We start from the raw sequence: 12,662 nt of genomic DNA, 5'->3' as shown, positions 1-12,662 counted from the left end.
CAGTAATTCTGAAATGACATCACCAACACTGCATTTTTAAGTGAACCATCTGATTCAGAATACTTTCTTTTTTGTCATTTGAAATGATAGTAAAAGAAAACTGGGCAACAACACATATAAAAGCTAGTTTTGAAAATGTGTATACATATGTATTAATGAGCATTTTGTCACTGAGTATTTGTCTGCACACATGCATTGTTATCTTTATTAAATATACATAGTGTGTAGTGTGGGGAGCAAGAGTGAATTTGAATAACAAATTTATTAGACTTGATGAGGGCCTCAGCTGCCTGTGCCATCTCAGCTCAAAAAAATACATATGATTAGGTAATAGATTAGTTATGCTGAGTTAGGCTTCATGGCTTGTAAGATTGGCTTGTAAGGGACTTTTCATTAACTCTGTCCATAGAAAAGTTTTACAAAGTTTAGTTTAGTGGACTTTTAGTTTGTTAGCGCGAACCATCCAATCAACCAAGGAAAATACCTTCCATGCACCAAAACCGGTTTTCTTGTATTTATATTTATGAAAATTATTTGCTAAGTAAAAGTAATCTCTTTTGGATGGTGTTAGAGTGGAATTTATTAAAAAAATTGTTGACTGTTGTTGACTGGTTGGTAAAGATATTCACTGTATGTATGGTTCATGGTGAAGTGCCTGAGGATTGGCAGAATGCATGCATAGTGCTATTGCACAAAGGCAAAGGAGATAAAGGTGAGTGTTAAAATTACAGAGGTATATGTTTGTTGAGTATTCCTGGGAAATTATATGGGAGGATATTGATTGAGAGGATAAAGGTATGTACAGAGCGTCAGATTGGGGAAGAGCAGTGTGTTTTTAGAAGTGGTAGAGGATGTGTGGATCAGGTGTTTGCTTTGAAGAATGTATGTGAGAAATACTTAGAAAAACAAATGGATTTTTATGTAGCATTTATGGATCTGGAGAAGGCATATGATAGAGTTGATAGAGATGCTTTGTGGAAGGTATTACGAGTATATGGTGTGGGAGGTAAGTTGTTTGAAGCAATGAAAAGTTTTTATCAGGGATGTAAGGCATGTGTATGAGTAGGAAGAGAGGGAAAGTGATTGTTCTCAGTGAATGTCAATTTACGGCAGGGGTGCGTGTTATCTCCATGGTTGTTTAATTTGTTTATGGATAGGGTTGTTAAGGAGATGAATGCAAGAGTTTTGGAGCGAGGGGCAAGTATGCAGTCTGTTGTGGATGAGAGGGCTTAGGAAATGAGTCAGTTGTTGTTCGCTGATGATACAGCACTGGTGGCTGATTTGGGTGAGAAACTGCAGAAGTTGGCGACTGAGTTTGGTAAAGTGTGTGAAAGAAGAAAGCTGAGAGTAAATGTGAATAAGAGCAAGGTTATGAGGTTCAGTAGGGTTGAGGGACAAGTTAATTGGGAGTTAATTTTGAATGGAGTAATACTGGAGGAAGTGAGGTGTTTAAGATATCTGGGAGTGGATTTGGCAGAGGATGGAACCTTGGAAGTGGAAGTGAGTCACAGGGTGTGGGAGGGGCCAAAGGTTCTGGGAGTGTTGAAGAATGCGTGGAAAGCGAGTGTTCACTCAGAGCAAAAATGGGTATGTTTGAAGGAATGGTGGTTCCGATAATGATATATGGTTGCGAGGCATGGGCTATAGAGTTGTGTGGAGAAGGGTGGATGTGTTGGAAATGAAACGTTTGAGGACAATATTTGGTTTGAAGTGGTTTGATTAAGTAACAAAAGGGTAAGAGAGATGTTTGGAATTATAAATAGTGTGGTTGAGAGAGCAGAAGAGGGTGTATTGAAATGGTTTGGGCACATGGAGAAAATGAGTGAGGAAAGATTGGCAAAGAGGATGTATGTGTCAGAGGTGGAGGGAACAAGGAGAAGTGGGAGACCAAATTGGAGGTAGAAGGATAGGGTGAAAAAGATTTTGAGCAGTCGGGGCCTGAACATACAGGAGGGTGAAAGGCACGCAAGGAATAGAGTGAATTGGAACGATGTGGTATACTGGGGTCGACATGCTGTCAGTGGATTGAACCTGGGCATGCAAAGCGTCTGGGGTAAACCATGGAAAGTTTTGTGGGGCCTGGATGTGGAAAGGGCTGGATGTGGAAAGGGCTGGATGTGGAAAGGGTGCTATGGTTTCGATGCATTACACATGACAGCTTGAGACTGAGTGTGAATGAATGTGCCCTTTGTTGTCTTTTCCTAACGCTACCTCGCGTACGCGTGGGGGGAGAGGGGTGCTGTTTCATGTGTGGTGGGGTGGCAACGGGACTGGATGAAGGCAGCAAGTATGTATATGTACTTGTGTATATATGTATATGTCTGTGTATGTATATGTATGTATACGTTGAAATGTATAAGTATGTATATGTGCGTGTGTTTACGTATATGCATGTGTATGTGGGTGGGTTGGGTCATCCTTTCATCTGTTTCCTTGCGCTACCTCGCTAACACGGGAGACAGTGACTAAGTGTGATAAAAAAGTAACCTCTTATCCTTGCTGTATACTCACTCTGTTTTTTCCAGATCATAGTACCTCTTGCTGGGGAAAAGCTCCCAGCAGTGTCAACTAGTCACACAGACCTGACCTCTGGGTTAGGTGCAGCAAACACATCTCTCCAATCTAAAGTTTCTGATTCAAGCAGTGGTTCCTCACATGTTGTCAAGGTCATCTACACTTTCCAGGCTGAGGCACCAGAGGACCTCACAATATATGTATGTATGACCATTATCATTGTACTTAATTAGCTCAGTAAATGTGCTCTATCTCAGGATTTAAACAAAGTATACCCAATACTACAATTCAAATCCCTTCGCACTGTTGATTGGATATGAGTCAACATGTTGAAAATATAGATTGTCACAACAAATTAAAGCATTTAGAACCAATGAAACTCAAAATAAAATTGGTTGCATTCACATTTTATTTCTTCCAAGGGTTTTAAGAAGGTAATATGGATAGCATGAAAACCAGATACCCAGGTAAGGCAGATTATCCACCAAATACTGTGGAGATATAAATAGCAGAATAAGGTGATGCAGTGCTTGAGAGAGGTGTTGAATTGGCTATTGGAGGATAGATCAACAAGGACTAAAGTCATTATGGATTGAAGTTAGGGAACAGAATAATAAGAAAATCTGTAAGGAGGGAAAAGAGTCAACAGTATGCATACGGGAATTGAGATGGAGGATGGATAAGGTTGAAGAGTATGTTTTATATGGGAGGCAGCATTCTGTTGTGTAGACAGAAGGGATACTAAAGGCATCAGAGGAATGAATGGATTAACAGACAAACAGCCGAAGGTAAAAACAAAAAAGAAAAATGTGGACATCAAAATTTTGCATCTTCACTTATTTATTTTCTGGCTGTCTGTATACCTATATATCTATTTATCTCAATCAATATATATATGATACCCCATCAAGAATCTCCACTTATGCCTACCCCTGCATGCCTCCCTCACATACACCATACCATGCATTCTTTACAAATGTTTCTCCCTCCCATACTCTTCCACTCTGTTTCCTTATGTCACAGGTGGTCTTTCTCTCTCACCAACCCCTGTAACTGTACTGTCATACACTCCTCTTGTAAACTCCCCATCTGGCACTCTTTCCACATGCCCAAACCACCTCAAAGAATTACGTTTGACCCCATTCTACCTCTACAAAATTATTTCCCTTTGCATCCCTTGCCATACCAAACCTCACACACCCTCTCATTACTTTCTTCATTCCAGTTAGTCTTACCATATGCTCCTAAATAACTCACTTCTGCAGCCAGGATTCTTGACCTCTATGGCTCATCCCATGTTCATGTTTTGGATGCATAGGTAATGGTCAGAAGGACTGTGCTGTCCCTTAATCCTTTCTTCACATCCATACTTACACCTTTACCCTTCATTTTTCTGTTAAGGGACCCAATGACTCTTCTACCCTGTACTGCTATACCCCTTATCTCTATTTCCATATCATAAAACTTACCTAAGATAGCTCCTAAACACAGATTCTGTCAGTCTTGCTCCCCTTATGTCTGTAATAAGGTTTAGCACACATTCTCTTGATTCTATGGGGCTTTGCAAAATCTATACTTTTCACTCTGTTTCCTTCCAAACACTATTGCTTTACTTTTACTAGCAGTTACGCTCAATTACCAATGCTTATTCACATCATAAAACACACTTACAATCTTCTGCAACTCTCCTTCACAGCATCATCCACATACAGGCTTGTCACTAGCCACCATAGATCATCTGTGCACCCCCTTTCCCTAGTTTTGCTTTCATCTCCCTTATCACTCGATCCATGGGTGGATCAGGTGTTTGCTTTGAAGAATATATGTAAGAAATACTTAGAAAAGCAAATGGATTTGTATGTAGCATTTATGGATCTGGAGAAGGCGTATGATAGAGTTGATAGAGATGCTCTGTGGAAGGTATTAAGAATATATGGTGTGGGAGGCAAGTTGTTAGCAGTGAAAAGTTTTTATCGAGGATGTAGGGCATGTGTACATGTAGGAAGAGAGGAAAGTGATTGGTTCTCAGTGAATGTAGGTTTGCGGCAGGGGTGTGTGATGTTTAATTTGTTTATGGATGGGGTTGTTAGGGAGTTGAATGCAAGAGTTTTGGAAAGAGGGGCAAGTATGAAGTCTGTTGTGGATGAGAGAGCTTGGGAAGTGAGTCAGTTGTTGTTCGCTGATGACACAGCGCTGGTGGCTGATTCATGTGAGAAACTGCAGAAGCTAGTGACTGAGTTTGGTAAAGTGTGTGAAAGAAGAAAGTTAAGAGTAAATGTGAATAAGAGCAAGGTTATTAGGTACAGTAGGGTTGAGGGTCAAGTCAATTGGGAGGTAAGTTTGAATGGAGAAAAACTGGAGGAAGTGAAGTGTTTTAGATATCTGGGAGTGGATCTGGCAGCGGATGGAACCATGGAAGCGGAAGTGAATCATAGGGTGGGGGAGGGGGCGAAAATCCTGGGAGCCTTGAAGAATGTGTGGAAGTCGAGAACATTATCTTGGAAAGCAAAAATGGGTATGTTTGAAGGAATAGTGGTTCCAACAATGTTGTATGGTTGCGAGGCGTGGGCTATGGATAAAGTTGTGCGTAGGAGGGTGGATGTGCTGGAAATGAGATGTTTGAGGACAATGTGTGGTGTGAGGTGGTTTGATCGAGTAAGTAATGTAAGGGTAAGAGAGATGTGTGGAAATAAAAAGAGCGTGGTTGAGAGAGCAGAAGAGGGTGTTTTGAAGTGGTTTGGGCACATGGAGAGAATGAGTGAGGAAAGATTGACCAAGAGGATATATGTGTCGGAGGTGGAGGGAATGAGGAGAAGTGGGAGACCAAATTGGAGGTGGAAAGATGGAGTGAAAAAGATTTTGAGTGATCGGGGCCTGAACATGCAGGAGGGTGAAAGGCGGGCAAGGAATAGAGTGAATTGGATCGATGTGGTATACCGGGGTTGACGTGCTGTCAGTGGATTGAATCAGGGCATGTGAAGCGTCTGGGGTAAACCATGGAAAGTTGTGTGGGGCCTGGATGTGGAAAGGGAGCTGTGGTTTCGGGCATTATTTCATGACAGCTAGAGAATGAGTGTGAACGAATGAGGCCTTTGTTGTCTTTTCCTAGCGCTACCCCACACACATGAGGGGGGAGGGGGATGGTATTCCATTTGTGGCGAGGTGGCGATGGGAATGAATAAAGGCAGACAGTGTGAACTGTGTGCATGGGTATATATGTATGTGTCTGTGTGTGTATATATATGTGTACATTGAGATGTATAGGTATGTATATTTGCGTGTGTGGACGTGTGTGTATATACATGTGTATGGGGGTGGGTTGGGCCATTTCTTTCGTCTGTTTCTTGTGCTACCTCGCAAACGTAGGAGACAGCGACAAAGCAAAATAAAAAAAAATATATATATATATATATATATATATATATATATATATATTAAAAATTTATTAAAAAAGGGGGTGACTGTATTGTTGACTGGTTGGTAAGGTTATTTAATGTATGTATGATTCATGGTGAGGTGCCTGAGGATTGGCGGAATGCGTGCATAGTGCCATTGTACAAAGGCAAAGGGGATAAGAGTGAGTGCTCAAATTACAGAGGTATAAGTTTGTTGAGTATTCCTGGTAAATTATATGGGAGGGTATTGATTGAGAGGGTGAAGGCATGTACAGAGCATCAGATTGGGGAAGAGCAGTGTGGTTTCAGAAGTGGTAGAGGATGTGTGGATCAGGTGTTTGCTTTGAAGAATGTATGTGAGAAATACTTAGAAAAGCAAATGGATTTGTATGTAGCATTTATGGATCTGGAGAAGGCATATGATAGAGTTGATAGAGATGCTCTGTGGAAGGTATTAAGAATATATGGTGTGGGAGGAAAGTTGTTAGAAGCAGTGAAAAGTTTTTATCGAGGATGTAAGGCATGTGTACGTGTAGGAAGAGAGGAAAGTGATTGGTTCTCAGTGAATGTAGGTTTGCGGCAGGGGTGTGTGATGTCTCCATGGTTGTTTAATTTGTTTATGGATGGGGTTGTTAGGGAGGTAAATGCAAGAGTTTTGGAAAGAGGGGCAAGTATGAAGTCTGTTGGGGATGAGAGAGCTTGGGAAGTGAGTCAGTTGTTGTTCGCTGATGATACAGCGCTGGTGGCTGATTCATGTGAGAAACTGCAGAAGCTGGTGACTGAGTTTGGTAAAGTGTGTGGAAGAAGAAAGTTAAGAGTAAATGTGAATAAGAGCAAGGTTATTAGGTACAGTAGGGTTGAGGGTCAAGTCAATTGGGAGGTGAGTTTGAATGGAGAAAAACTGGAGGAAGTGAAGTGTTTTAGATATCTGGGAGTGGATCTGGCAGCGGATGGAACCATGGAAGCAGAAGTGGATCATAGGGTGGGGGAGGGGGCGAAAATTCTGGGGGCCTTGAAGAATGTGTGGAAGTCGAGAACATTATCTCGGAAAGCAAAAATGGGTATGTTTGAAGGAATAGTGGTTCCAACAATGTTGTATGGTTGCGAGGCTTGGGCTATGGATAGAGTTGTGCGCAGGAGGATGGATGTGCTGGAAATGAGATGTTTGAGGACAATGTGTGGTGTGAGGTGGTTTGATCGAGTGAGTAACGTAAGGGTAAGAGAGATGTGTGGAAATAAAAAGAGCGTGGTTGAGAGAGCAGAAGAGGGTGTTTTGAAGTGGTTTGGGCACATGGAGAGGATGAGTGAGGAAAGATTGACCAAGAGGATATATGTGTCGGAGGTGGAGGGAGCAAGGAGAAGAGGGAGACCAAATTGGAGGTGGAAAGATGGAGTGAAAAAGATTTTGTGTGATCGGGGCCTGAACATGCAGGAGGGTGAAAGGAGGGCAAGGAATAGAGTGAATTGGAGCGATGTGGTATACCGGGGTTGACGTGCTGTCAGTGGATTGAATCAAGGCATGTGAAGCGTCTGGGGTAAACCATGGAAAGCTGTGTAGGTATGTATATTTGCGTGTGTGGACGTATGTATATACATGTGTATGGGGGTGGGTTGGGCCATTTCTTTCGTCTGTTTCCTTGCGCTACCTCGCAAACGCGGGAGACAGCGACAAAGCAAAAAAAGAAAAAAAAAAAAAAATGTTTGAATGATACACTACAGACATCTCAGCTTTTTGTTGTGTAACTCATCCAGTTTAGATATATTGAATTTGCATGAACTGAACCTGAGATATCTTTATGCTTTACATAAAACTATTTCATTTAATTGAAACTCACTACACTGTCTTTTCAGGAAAACAGTATGGTTCATATCACAGGTCGTCTGAATGATCAATGGCTTTATGGGGAATGTAATGGGAAATGTGGACAGTTCCCTGCAAATTTTGTGGATAGAGTACCACCCAATCTTCCTCAAATATGACCTCGGTGTAAGTAGAGAACAATATATAGGAACTAGTGATGTAAATAGAATTTGGAGAATATTATGTGAACTTACAGATTTTATGGTTCATACTTCACCTGTGTCTAACACAATTATGACATGCAGGTCAGTCAGTTATTCAGGGACATTATGTTTCTGAACTATGCATTTGGCAAGGAATAGTACTGTCTACCTCTTTCAGCATAACTCATTTTGCAATACTGTTATTCATGAGGTTTCCTTGTAGATGCTGTTCAGAGATTTGGCAAATTCTAATAAGATAAAGGATGTGCCTGTGTTGTACAAACTGAGGAGAAACGTTTGCGTTCTTCTGTCTTGTGGTTTTCCTACCTTCAGAATGCTTGTCGGTCATACAAGATGGCATTTGCTGGTCACTCTTTGTAAATAAGAAATGTATTATTATTATCAATAACCAGTGAATTATGAATTGTAAAACTAGGAGTTATGCCTGATTTTTAAGCCCAACCATAAGATAAAGATGCCTGTTTCAAAACCCCACTCCAGGTATAGTTTGAAAAAAACATGTGGAACACACTCATAATTCCCACAACTAACAATCTAATGCCACTTTTAACAACTCTAATACAGTGGAAAGAAAATCTTGCCATTTGATGAAAACCAGCTTCTAGATGGCATTAATCCTCCTCAGTTCTTCATTGGCCAGCATGCAGCATGTCATGCCATTTTTCCAGGCATACTGATTGGACACATGAAGCATGGTTTCATGCATGTAATGGGAGGTAAGCTTAGACCTTGATCTGTTCATAGATCTTGTACCCCATTGTAGTACATAAATTATTTATATTTCAATAAAAGGTGTTTAAGATAAGAGAGGTGTGCAAACTCCTTTTAAATCTGTTTTCTTTAACGAATTGATAGATTAGCCTGCAAAAGTAAAATAAAGTTCACATAAAGTAATATAAACTACCTTTGTGTTGACTTGTTGGAAGGCTGATTGAATGGGAGTAGGGAATGTGGCTTACAGATCTGATAGTTCAAGATAGGAGGGAGGATATGAGTCTTATTTCCTTATTTTACTTTAACTTGTTTTCATATTGTCCACCTGTTTCATACACAGGCACAAAATGGGTGATGAATAACTTGAACTTATTTTGAAATGTCACACTATGCACACTAAGAATGGATGGGAGGAAGTGGTGTTGCCAGCACATCTAGGTTAACATTTCCTCACCTAGAGATAAGAGGGAAGAACATGAAGGTCCTCTTTTTTGTATCACATCTCATATTTGTTACTTAGGCACAGTAGTTGTGGTGAATAATGCATATGTATATAGAGGACCATATTACAAGATACATACTAAAGTATACATGCATATGACCTTTAAAGCCGAAATATGCTTGGAAATATTTGAGCATTGTAATATCAGATGTTTACAAAATCCATCACCTCAGGGTTACATCCATGAAAAGTAGGTACATTTGTTACATATTCTGTTCCATTTGACAAGACAAAGACCAAGCATGAAGGTGGTGGAGTCTCATGCTAGTGCCTGTCTCCCTTACTCTTGCCAAAATCACTCTCTGAGTAACTTTTTCCTTACATATTTGTTATTCCTTTTCACTTTTTTCACCAGCTGATATGTATGATTATAAGAGTAAACTCTGGAAAAATGAACACAGAAGCCCCAAGCTTTTGACTGTATTTCAAACCCATTTATGAGGATACAGAGTCCACATGAACAAGACAGTATATATGAGATCAGATTTGACTGTATTTCAAACCCATTTATGAGGATACAGAGTCCACATGAACAAGACAGTATATATGAGATCAGAGTTTACCACAGCTGAGTACACAAGTTGACATGAGAAACATAAAAGTTTGACCAAAATGGTAAAGTGGTCCACCCATCTACCTGGCAAACAATGATAAGTCAGTTACTGCTTTCTTAACTTAGCCACATTTAAACAGAGATTTCATTAAGATATTATCTAAAATATACATCCCTTCATTTATGTTTATGGTGCTGTTGACTTTGATAAGGGAGGATTCAACAGTAAGCCTGTTTATAAGTGACACATAAGATTGAAAAATTTTTGACACCATTCATTGGATGTGATTTATTTTCTTTAAATTTTGCGTTTGATTTTGAGGGTGTCCTTGCAGAATAATATAGTATTGAATCCTCTCCTTCAAAGATTTACCCATTTGACTTTTCATGGAATAGAGTGGACACTTGATTTTTCATTAGATGGTAAATTGTTCTTTACTAAGCCATTGTGTATGCTTGGAACACAAAGCATCTGCATAGATGTGAAAATTAGGGAATTGAAGAAAGGATGGCTCATTTGTTTTACCCTTTTCTAAATGCTCTTCCATTGGACTGAGATCTGATTAGCTGAAATGCCCAGATAACAAACACATCTACCCTCTGCAATATTGGACCTCTTCCATTCCCATCATTATCCTGTATGGTACCATGATCTTTCCCTTTCACTTTTTTTCTTCTTTTAAACTATTCGCCATTTCCCGCGTCAGCGAGGTAGCGCTAAGAACAGAGGACTGGGCCTTTTTTGGAATATCCTCACCTGGCCCCCTCTGTTCCTTCTTTTGGAAAATTAAAAAAAAAACGAGAGGGGAGGATTTCCAGCCCCCCGCTCCCTCCCCTTTTAGTCGCCTTCTACGACACGCAGGGAAAACGTGGGAAGTATCTTTCACTATTAGTATGATTTTTAATACAGTTCTCTTCCAGTGACTGGGTCGTTCAATAATCCTCTAAAACAAGCTGATTGAGTGTAGACACTAATGACTTTGCTCCTCTAGTGTGGGTTAATCTATGGTATGGGTGAAATGTATGCAGCCCTCCCAACTGCTAGTCTTACCTTTAGTTTGTAATTAAATGGGTGCCAACTTTGGTTGGGATTAAGTGCCAGAGCTTCAACAGGCTTTTTCAACAAGCAACTTATATCTGAGCTCAGTTTACTCCATGAATTTTTTTCTCTGGGATTCTGACCTCCCCAAGGTAATGTGACTTTTAAATGATCATAATAACTGTCATTTCTGTCTCACTCTGGAACCAGCCCTTTCATCTCTTGAATTGGTTTTTAACTAGTCAAAGGTGATGCTGCTTTCTGTAGTAAGCTTCATGGAAGAATAAATGCATATTGTTGAAAACATCTTTTTCTCTGGATGAAGTAAAGATTGCATTTGATTAGAAAGGTTTATTGTAGGTTTGCAGGTGTAACAGATCACCTTTGTCCACATCCTTGGAAAAAGTTTGTACGTCATTTTCAGATAAAGCAATAAACACAGTGAGATGCTTTGTCAAAAATTTTATTGTAAAGCAACAGTAATTATAAAAAAACGAGGTCCATTTGCTTAGACTCTGAGCTGTATTTAAACTTACCCAAATTCTCTCAAGAATTACCAAACTCAAAGAGTTCCCCCATTCACTTTTGCCATTATTAATATTACATATTACATATTCATACTTGCTTGCCCGCATCTATTCTCAGCGCCACCCTGCACCACAGGAAACAGCACTGCCACCCCTTGTGTCAGCGAGGTAGTGCCAGGAAACAGTAAAAAGGCCTCATCTGCTTACACTCATTCACTAGCTGTCATGTGTAATGCACCAAAACCTCAGCTCCCTGTCCATATCAAGGCCCCACAAACCTTTCCATGGTTTACCCTGAACATTTCACATACCCTGGTTCAGTCATTGACAGCACATCAACCCAAGTATACTACATCATTCTAATTCACTCTATTCTGTGCACGCCTTTCAACCTCTGCATGTTCAGGCCCCAGTCGCTCAAAATCTTTTCACTCCAGCCTTCCAACTCCAGTTTGGTCTCCCACTTCTTGTTCCCTCCACCTGACACATTTATCCTCCTAGTCAACCTTTTCTCACTCATTGTCTCCATATGTCCAAAACATTTCAGTTCTCTCAACCACGCTCTTTTTATTACCACACATCTCTCTTACCCTTTCATAACTTACTTGATCAAACCCCCTCAAACACCATATTGTCCTCAGACATTTCATTTCCAACACATCCACCCTCCTCTGAACAACTCTGTCTATGGCCCATGCCTCATAGCCATGTAATACTGTTGGAACCACTATTCCTTCAAACATAACTTGGGGAAAGGGATGAAAGAATTCTCCCCATGTATTCCCTGTGTGTCGTAGAAGTTGACTAAAAGGGGTGGGAGTGGAGGGCTGGAAATCCTCCCCTTCGGTTTTACTTTTCCAAAAGAAGGAACAGGGAAGGGGGCCACATGATTTTTCCCTCTAAGGCTCATTCCTCTGCCCTTGGTGCTACCTTGCTAATGTGGGATATTGCTTTTTTTGTATGGGGAAAATATATACGGTACACCACGAAATTTCTGGCAACTGATGCTTTGGCACCGCCTTTATTCCGGACAAAATTACATGAGGGAACTTGAAATTACTGCAGCCACAAGACTAGTTTCCTGGGCAGCCACAGATGGCATTGTATGTAGGGCACGCTTATTTTCCTTAAATTTAACCCTAGCTGTGACTTCTAAGACATATGAGAGTGTCAGTCGTGGTGTCAATCATAAACCAGTCCATATCAATCCTAGATATAGTAGCACTGTTGAAAAAAATGGACTGTGTTGTTTCAGTGTGTAAGCTGTGTGACATCTACAGTATTGGTTCATCAAGTGTTTATAATATAAAGAAGCAAAGGGAGAAAGTATTACATTTAATATTTGTATAATTTAAATTTCTATCAGTCCATGGTATACTTTAGACACATGGAT

The 12,662-nt window shown here is 40.4% G+C and overlaps 1 protein-coding gene across 1 annotated transcript in view; it reads left to right on the top strand.

Moving 5' to 3' along the window:
• Positions 1-11,797, top strand: part of l(3)05822 (lethal (3) 05822) — a 104,413-nt gene extending 92,616 nt beyond the window's left edge. The window contains exons 7-8 of the mRNA XM_071675045.1: positions 2,526-2,714; positions 7,761-11,797. Of these exons, the coding sequence (XP_071531146.1) occupies positions 2,526-2,714; positions 7,761-7,889 (318 nt within the window). The 3' untranslated portion in view covers positions 7,890-11,797. The remainder of the gene's footprint in view (positions 1-2,525; positions 2,715-7,760) is intronic.
• The last annotated feature ends 865 nt before the right edge of the window (positions 11,798-12,662 follow it).

Source organism: Panulirus ornatus, chromosome 20, assembly GCF_036320965.1.
Source record: "Panulirus ornatus isolate Po-2019 chromosome 20, ASM3632096v1, whole genome shotgun sequence".
Lineage (NCBI taxonomy): Eukaryota > Metazoa > Arthropoda > Malacostraca > Decapoda > Palinuridae > Panulirus > Panulirus ornatus.
This window is presented reverse-complemented; position numbering and strand designations above follow the sequence as displayed.